At 43.3% G+C, this 9,530-nt stretch overlaps 1 protein-coding gene across 1 annotated transcript in view; it reads left to right on the top strand.

The window, feature by feature from the left end:
* Nucleotides 1–9,530, top strand: part of Stk35 (serine/threonine kinase 35) — a gene marked incomplete at its 5' end in the record, with an annotated part of 41,275 nt that overhangs the window by 1,525 nt on the left and 30,220 nt on the right. Inside the window, one exon of the mRNA XM_010611062.2 lies at nt 4–319. Coding sequence (XP_010609364.1) covers nt 4–319 — 316 coding nt within the window. The remainder of the gene's footprint in view (nt 1–3; nt 320–9,530) is intronic.

Genomic DNA, 9,530 nt, shown 5'->3' with positions numbered 1-9,530 from the left:
GAGGTCAGCAGCGGGTCTGCGCCGCCCCGCTACAGCCTGTTGGCGGAGATCGGGCGCGGCAGTTACGGTGTGGTTTACGAGGCTGTAGCGGGGCGCAGCGGGGCCCGGGTGGCGGTCAAGAAGATCCGTTGTGACGCCCCGGAGAACGTGGAGCTGGCGCTGGCCGAATTTTGGGCCCTGACAAGCCTCAAGCGGCGCCACCAGAACGTCGTACAGTTTGAGGAGTGCGTCCTGCAGCGCAACGGGCTTGCCCAGCGCATGAGCCATGGCAACAAGAGTTCTCAGCTTTACCTGCGCCTGGTGGAGACCTCGCTCAAAGGTAGGGCTTCCTTGCCCACTCAGGGCTTGGGCTCTCTGCTTCTGGGACCGCCGGGTCCCCTAGGCCCTGGTCCCGGTCCTGTCACCCTTGGCCCAGACACACCCTCCTTTCCCAGGCCCAGGCTTTGGAACCATCTTCTTGGGGACTCAGTCCTACCCTAAACGTTCGGGGAGTTCCACGAGAAGAGCTCATTTAACTGCTAACCATCGTAGTATGTATTCAGTAAGTGTTAGCCTTTATTAACAGCTAGCACTAAAGATGGAAGGGGGACAGAAGGGTTCAAGCTCAAAGTTGACTGATAGAATTGCCAAGCTTCCTCGCTCGCCTTCCAAGGTCTCTTCTTTTTCCATTCTAAAACAAAAACTTCACCCTCTCCCCTTCTAGTTCTAAATTTCCTTCAGTCCCACCCCTAAAACTCTTGCTTTTGTCTGAGACCCCAGGCCTCCATCCCTGGGCAGGCAGTCGCCCAAACCCTGGGTTTTCTGGCTCAGTCCTTTGGGGAATGTATAATAATAATAACTCTTGTCGGGTGGGCCTGGAGCTGTCACACAACAATATCCAACATCTTTTCCCGCCATTTGACCTTCTTAATCTTTTTCCTGTGGGACTGGCTGGGAAGTGGTTTTACTTATAAAGAAAATAGAGCTTCTTGACCAGGAGGCTTAGAATGCCAACTGGGAGGATTACAGGTAGTCAAGGAACTGTTCAGAGAGAAAGGGCAGTGGGCTAGAAAAGGGGAGGCATCCAAAGGCCAGAGAATCCAAGGGAAGAATTAATGTGAGTCCCAGGGGTGGTCTGAGTACTGAAGTGATTTATCTGTTTAGGTTTTTTGAGACAGGGCCTTACTATGTAGTTCAGGCTGGCCTTGAACTTCTGATTCTCCTTCCTCACCCTCTCAAGTGCTGGGATTACAAGCATCCACCACCACCCCTTGCTCTGAAATGATTTTTAGAAAAAATATTAAAAGCAAATTCTGTCCCCTTTCTATAAATAGAGAAACCAGACCTTAGAGGTGAACAAGTATAATTTGATTTAGGTTAATCAGCTTGAAAGGGAACTCTTTAACTGCTGGTTTCTGTGTATGTACTTCTCATAGCTTGAGTCTGTCTTTATTCAAACGGGGTGCTGCTGCTATCTGTTAAGGATGACCTTTTAATAACCAGTAGGATATGGGGTTTGATAGGACAGTTACCTAAAATCATTTTTGAGCTTTTGCCCAGTTTCACTGTAAGACCCCACAAGACTATATTCCAAGAGACCTCCATGCCCCTTTCAAGTCAGTTGTTTGACAGTCATATCATCTGGGGGCCTTTTTTCAAAAGACTTCCTTTATGCCCATCCCCCACCCCTTCCATTCTGAAAACCCCAAATCCCCCCAGGGTGAAACTTTTGTTTTGAAAAGTTTCCCCAAGGAGATTCTTTTATCTTGCTTATATTCTAAGAGCTCATCACTTACAGGTCTTTGTTCATAATTCTCTATGGTTAATAATGAATCTGGACTTCCATATTTTAGGACTACAAGGGTATTAGGATTTGCTTTTCTACTTTTCTACCTTCAGTTCACTCATGCCTGTCTTGAAATTTCAACCATAGCTTGCTGCCTTTGTTTACTCCCCCAAAATATAAACATATTGCAGCTTTCCTCCCAGGTGAAATTTTTAAGAATTTCACAGTAAACAAAGGCAGCACAGTATAGTAGTTAATTCTGAGGACTTTGAGGTTAAGCTCGCATTCAGTCTTCGCTTGTCCTAAACTGATGCATGGGCATGGGATCAGTTTAAAATCTGATGTGAGGGGCATAAGGTAGAGATACCTTTGTCATAGGGTTGCTGTGCACACTGGGAATGTCGGTAATGCTCCAGATAAAGAGACATTCTCTGCCTCACTAAGTTTAGCCTTCATACTGAGTCCTCTTCCACCTTCACCCTTTTTGAGATTTACAGTCTTTTTGAAGTTTCCCAAACTTCTTTGACCATGGAACACAACTTTATTTCCTTGTGTTGTCAGTACCAGTGTATCTGTATCCTCCTTTTGAGAATTACAACTGAAACAAATGAAATAATTTTCTTTAGTCCACTTATTATGATTTCTTTCAGTTGTTTGGAATCCTCAAAATATTTGAGCCGCTATAGTATTCTGGACTCAGAGACAACACATTGAAGAAAAGTGTTTCTGTTTAGGAAGTAGGCTAAACTTTCATATCATGTTTATTCAGCATGTAGTAAATAGTCATTTTTCACTTTTCATTATTAAGTAGAATACAGAAACCCAAATTTCTCCAGGTTAAGTTTTCCTGACCCTATTTTCCAAGATTTATCTGTCATGCTCCATCCTAGGGTCCTGGGCTTTCAGCATACTCCAGTAAGGTTCGAGCTGAAAGGGACCCTAGAGATACATCCTGGTTCCGCTCTCATTAAATGGAAAAATACTTTGGAGTTACCCATTGCCCATTTCCTACACCTTAGAATGATTTTGAAATAGAGCAGAGTGATAACCTGCCTTGAAGTCCCAACCGAAGCAGAAGCATACTTTTTACTGAGTCCCCTATAGGGGTCTTTGAAAGAAAAGAAGGGAAAAAACTCCTTGTCCCAAAATCACTTACATTTGAAAAGTTTTAAGAGCTCTAAAAGATTGAAATGGTAATCAAGGTCACTGGAGGAAATGGCACAAATGTTAGCTCATTAACAAAGGCTTTGTGGAAGATTTATACAGAATTAAAAGAACAGAGAGTTAAAGGAGAAAGTGTGTTTGAAAGAAGGCTGTCTGGGACCGTGGTTGGTAGAGATATTGGTAGAGATAAGTGGAATATGTTTCAGTGTTGGGCCAGTAGAACAGTTATATTCCTTTTTTATCTCAATTCCCTAGTGAATATACATAAAGGCATTTCTATGGTCTCAAGAAATCCCTTGATGTATAAATAGTCCAATATTAAAGAAACTTCTTATCCAATTTGACGAACTTTCATCCTATCTTTCCTTTCTAAGCATAAACCAAACAACCCTAAACAAAACAGTGTAGAGAACAGACTCTGTAGTCAGAAGTCCTAGATATCTGATCTAGCCTGTCTCACCAGGCAAGACACTGGACCTCAGAAAAGGGACAGAGTTTGCCCAAAATGAAGTAGTAGAAGCATTCAGACCAGCCTCCCAGATTTTTAACAATATTGTACATTATTTGGTTGTATGTTTAGTGTTATTGAAGTGTCTTTCACATAAAAACAAGGAATCTACTGGCTACTTTTTTGATGGGTTTTTTGTTTTGTTTTTTGAGATAGGGTCTCACTATGTAGTTCAGGCTGGCCTCAAACTGACAGTGATCTTCCTGCCTTCCCTCACAAGTGCTGAGATTACAGGCATGTGCCACCACACCCAGCAACAGTGTGATTTTAAAACCTTTAAAACAGAGTCTTGGCTGTGTATCCCACTCTGGTCTGGCAATTCTGCCTCAGCCTCCCAAGTGCTGGGATTATAGGCATGCACCACCACACTCAGATGCTTTTATCCTCTTGTTTTCTATTGCTAAAGAACCCTGTCCTGAATGTACCTAAAACAAAGTTCAAACTGCCACTTAGAAAATAACAGAGCCTGACCATTGTCAAACTCAGAAGTTCTGTTGCTCCTATCGCCTTCAGATAAATAGCAGTAAGGACACCTCCCCCTTTTCTCTCGTTTGTTTGTTTGTTTGGGGTTTTTTTTGCTACCAGGGATCAAACTGGAGCCTTTTCGTTTTCTAGGCAGGAGACAGAACCACTGAGCTAAGTCCCTGGCCCCCCTCTTCTCCTCCTCTCCAGAAAACTCAGGACAAATTAAAGGATCATAAAACTAGTGGTTTAGTAGAGCTGAGAGCCTGGAGCTTAGTTTACCTCCAGTTTGGTAAAAAGACACTAGTTATGTTTGCCAGTTGTTTAATGTTTACTGTACTCAGGTGGGCTTTTTTTTTTTTTGGTGGTGGTGGTGGTAATGGGGATTGAACCTAGGGCCTTTGAATGGAGCTATACCAACTATATCCCTGGGTTACTCCCTACACAGGATCTTGCTAAGTTGCTCAGGTTGGGCTCAAACTTGTTACGCTCCTCCCTCAGCCTTCCAGAGTGCTAGAGTTACAAGCATGTACCACCACGCCTGGTGTCTTTAGGTAGCTTGAGGTGGTTGAACCTAAGCCCTTGGAAGTAGTCTTGCCCTGTGCACCAATACCAAGTGACCAGGCAGCAGTTATATAGAAGGGGCTACACAAGGTACCTGTCCAAATGAACAACAGAATGTAAGATACCAAGTAGTGGCATCCTAGCAAACATTTTCTCTTTCAAATTTCAGTTAGAGGCAGTGATAGTGAGAGAAGAATTAGTCTGAGGGAGACCAGGGTCTTGGCAGGAACTGGTTGTCACTCTGCAAGCTCCCCCAGGCAGTTGAGTGCCTAGGAAAACCTTGGGGCTCAGCAGGGCAGGAGTACCCCATTCCCAAGCTTCTAAAAAGCAACTGAATTCTGTTGTGTCTTAGGCCTCAGTTTAGAGAGCCCCAGTTAAGCAGAGCTGGAAGGTGATCTTGGTTACCTTGACATGGATAAAAATGGCCTCAAGAGTACCTGTAACAAATTACTGGGATATAGAAGAATACTGGATATGGAGTCAGAAGGTTTTAATTCCAGTTTCACCGTGTTAATCAGTTAAAACTTAGTGATTGTTATGTGCCTAGTTCTGTTCTAAATGCTTTTTTAAAGCTATTCAGCCTTCACAACCACGTTGTTTTTGTTTGTTGTTATTGTTGTTTTGGTACGGGGATCAAACTCAGGACCTTGCCCCCCACCCAGCGGCAGAACAACTGAGCTAAATACCCAGCCCCCAACCACCTGTTGAACTCAGTGCTGTGATTATCTTTTACAGTTGAGGCAACTGAGGCACAGAGGTTAATGAAATTGTCCAAGGCAAAACAGCAAATCAAGTAACCACGCCAGGCTTGGACCACAGACATTGCAGCTTGAATCAGCTTTCCTCATCACTGTGGGTCACAGTGCAGACAGGTGGCTTAAGTTCTGAGTTCTGTTTTTCTTGATTGTAAAATGAACACAATCAGACTTTGCTTAGAAGTTAATGGCTATTGCTTAATGTTTAATTGTGTATTAATCAGTGCTTGTGGCACCACTGATTTCAGTTAGTTCTTGTGTCTTAATTGCTGGAGTCTGTCCTTGCTTTCTGGTCTGCTCTTGAATGTCTTGGGGCAACCACATAGATTTTGATTTCCTTCTGTGTGCTTTGGGGATTTTAGGTACAATACCAGCCCCAGGAGATAGAAACAACCCTTACGTAATTGAGAGCTTTGGTTAATTGGAGTTGCATTGGGTAAGGCTTTACTCTCAAGGAGAGCTTAGGTTTCTAGTAGAACTTCAGTTTACCTTGCTTGGCCTTTGATGGTTATCCTTAGGTCTAGAAATCTTCCTGAGTGACTCAGATTGTGAGCCTAACCTAGTTGTCTTTAATTTGCAAATTTCTGCATGGACTGCTATTGCCAGAAGCACAGGCTCAATCTACTCTCTGCTAGTCAGGAGGCCAAGCAGGGTGAAGAAAATGTGTCACAGAAAGCTAGCTGGTCAGGAGATGGGAGACCACATTCTAAAGAGACATCTTGCTTACAAAGCTGATTTAAGTGGTTTATGTAGGAGATGGGTGATTATAGACTGGTGAGCACCTTCCCCCAGATGGAGGTTTGAGGCCAGATGATGCACATCTCAAGAACAAAGACCCTTATTTCCTCACTCATTCTTTTCACAGATTAGTTTGCCCATGTACAGTTCCTTTACACTGTGGATGGACTACCCTCTACACTGGATGGACAACTGAGGTCCTGTCCTGAGTCTTTTCTGAGTGCCAAACTCAGAGCATTTTACTGAATTATTGTGGGAGATAAGGATCAGGTAGGGTTAAATAGAAAGTCGGGCACAAGATCCAGCCTTAGTGCTCCCTCAGTGCCTGGCTTTATTACTTCTCTATTCTGTTTTTTTAAGCCTCTCAGCTCATGATTCTTACCGCTTTATTTAACACTATGCGCAAGCAGTATACCATATGGGAACCCCACACTTGACTTCATTCCACCATGAATACCCAGTCTAATAATCTAATAGATAGTTACATACAGTATAGTAGGTAAGACTTCACAGCAGCCTGTGAGAGGTGTTGTAGGGAATCAGCTGCCAGGAATGTGGACTAAATTGGGTAAAGGAAAGATGAAATGAAAAAGTGAGAAATGACCCTGGCAAAAGCTGGGGCTTGGGTTTATGGCAAGGCCTATTGCCTGTGGCGAAGCTGTGCCTAAGTAGAAGGGTCCACCTTTCAAGAGCCCCAGTAATGTTCCAACTAGCAGTAGCTAGCCTCTCATAGTATTTTCATACTCACTCTATTTATTCCTCTTCTCTGAGAAGTTGATGTTTTTGTAACCTGATGCCACCAGTGAGATCCGTCAGGGCCAGGTAACTTCTCCAATGTGACTAGTAAAGGATTGATATCTAGATTTACATGCAATTTCCACATTCTTGATACTGTCTTATAACCAATGGTCATATTAGACAACTGCCTGTGATACATTAACATACAGTAGTTTTCTGCTTTGGTGTCCAAATACCGTGCAGAGTAATTCAGATGTCATAGTTAATTAAGCCTTTCAACAACCTGGAGATAGTTATTTCTTTCCAAGTTATGGAAAATAAAACAGATTCTTGAGGTCTTGGATCATAGTGAGTAGAGCGAATGCTTCTATCCTTGCTGACTTCATGGCCCTCATCCTTTCTGCTAGACCTATGAGTTCATTCTTGGCTTCTGGGGACACTATCTTGCCTGGCAGCCATTGTAGCAGATGTGCTTGCCTGCACCTTAGGAAATACATTGGACATACAGGGTAATGGTGACATGGTACCCAGCCTTTTTGAGACTATCTGACTGAATTGCCTAAGCTAGCCTCAAACTTGGAATCTGCCTGCCTCAGCCTACAAAGTAGCTGGAATTAGAAATATGTGCCATTATGCCTGGCTGTGTTCTTCACATTAAAACTTGCTTGTGATATGTTATGTGACCTTCTCTTAAGTTTTGTTGAAGTATAACATGACTCTTTAAACAAGTGGCAATACCATAATTATTCTTAGACAGTTAAGTTGTATTCAGTCTATGCTATACAGAATGCTAGTTCTAAGTGTTTGGGTATTGAGTGTGTCTTTTCTTGGTGGTGAAGGTTTTTGGTTTTGGTTTTGTTGGATTTCTCGTTTTAGAATACATTCCTGGAGTGCAAATTTTATGTCAAATGGACTGAGCATTTTTAAGACTTAGGATATGTACTGCTGAATTGCTAACATCCCAGCACATTTCAATCATAATTAGTCTTTCACTAAAAAGTGAATCTATGTGTTGTGAAGTTGGACAACCAGCGCTCAGGGATTTGTCCCTGGGATATAGAGTCTGTTATAAAGGCGCTTATGCCTGGAGGGAAAATGGAACATCTAGGTGTGACATCTTGCATTTGTCCCTGGGATATAAAGAGTCTGTAATAAAGGCGCTTATGCCTGGAGGGAAAATGGAACATCTAGGTGTAACATCTTGCTTCCAAGACTAAGAATCAGAGCCTTGCAGTGAGAATCCAGGCTGAGACTAAGGGTCCTGCCCCTAAGCAAGGTAATCCTTTGAGCCTCAGGCTCCCCACCTGTAAAGGGATACAATTATCAGAATAGTTAGTAGTTTGGAGTAAGAAGAGAGGATTGGGTACTCTGAATTATTTCTTGCCACACACAAATTCTAGGTTTTGTTGATCCTACACCTCTAAATCCTTTAATCCCTGTCTTGCTGCCTCCCTTGCCCACCCTGACTTCTGGTTCAGACCTCCTGATGAGTCTTTCATCTGCTCCTCTGTCTAGTCTACAGCTCCTCCTGTCTCCTGGGGGAACTTTTGTGTCTTTTGTCTAAGATACACTCTTCCACATGTTAACACCACTGAATCAGAAGTTGACTTATTGTTGGGTCACAGTATCATCAGCAGCCTACAAGGCTTATTTCAGTGATACAGCTAAAATTATAGATTCGGTAAGCAATGTGTCTCTCTGAAATATATGAAAAATTTTGAGTTAGTTCCTATTTCTTAGAGTCTTAGGTTTGCCCTAGACTTTCTCCAGCCTCACTTTGCCCACCCACTACATCTGTTCTGTGATTCCCCTGGGCTCCTTGGGACCCTGTTGTGCCCAAACATCTTCATCTTGGAAACACAGCTGAAGGACCTCTTGCAGTCCTCACCCTGCCTTTCCCCTCCTGCTCAAGCAGAACAGAACTGGACTCTGTTCGCAGGCCTCGTCACTAAAGTCATTCTGCTTCCCATAACCAGAGCCTTGCATCTTAGCTCTTCTCACCTCCAGTTCCTGACAAGCCATCAGGAATGAACTAGAAGCTGGACTTTGACTTCAGGAAGGAGGTTCAGGAATAGGCTTATGAAATCCAGGGCATTTTGTGTCCCTTTCCAGGAGGTACCTGACTTCCCAGAGCTTGTGCTTCTGCCTGCATGCAGAGCCTGCTGGCCTCAACTTTCTCAGTAAAGCAGGCCACATTTTATTGGACGATTTCACTCCTTATTTAACCATGAATACTGATGATGTGAGACACCTGCCTGGTTGAGGGAGGCGCAGGGTATTTGTTGTAGTGTTTTTTTCTGTCTCCCTGTAAACTATGGCATAGTATGTTTTAAAATACAGAATTTATCTTTGGGTCGGCTATTATTAGACTTGAGGGAAAGTAGTAGGGCTAACCCAAAGTGTGGCCTGCCTCCCTTTAACCAGAGTAGTATGTATAAACTGGCAGCAGCAGCATCTGCCACAGATGGCTTGGCTGTGGAGGCCCATGTCCTGCCCAGCCACTCAGAGATGTGCTGTCAGGCAGGTTACTAAGCCTTTCTCACTTGCAGCTTCCCACCTGTGAGGCAGCGTCCAGTGAGCTCTCAGGCTCATTTATGTCCTTGTCACCTCCAAATAACACTGCCAATGTTTTTTCCAAAGGAAGCTAAATTTTTAACTCTTAATAACCTTATAAAACTGTCAGATTATGCCGCACAAGGGAATTTTTAAAACCTATATTTGTTTCTGTCAATTCAAAATACTAAATTTCATGTGGGGATTCTAGAAGTTGCTACATATGTCTGTTCCAATTATACAGTGGTACCTTTGTTCACCAGTTTCTTTCCATAGAGTTGGA

This window comes from Fukomys damarensis, unplaced genomic scaffold, assembly GCF_012274545.1.
Source record: "Fukomys damarensis isolate Sample0158 unplaced genomic scaffold, DMR_v1.0_HiC HiC_scaffold_7, whole genome shotgun sequence".
In the NCBI taxonomy this organism is placed as follows: domain Eukaryota; kingdom Metazoa; phylum Chordata; class Mammalia; order Rodentia; family Bathyergidae; genus Fukomys; species Fukomys damarensis.
This window is presented reverse-complemented; position numbering and strand designations above follow the sequence as displayed.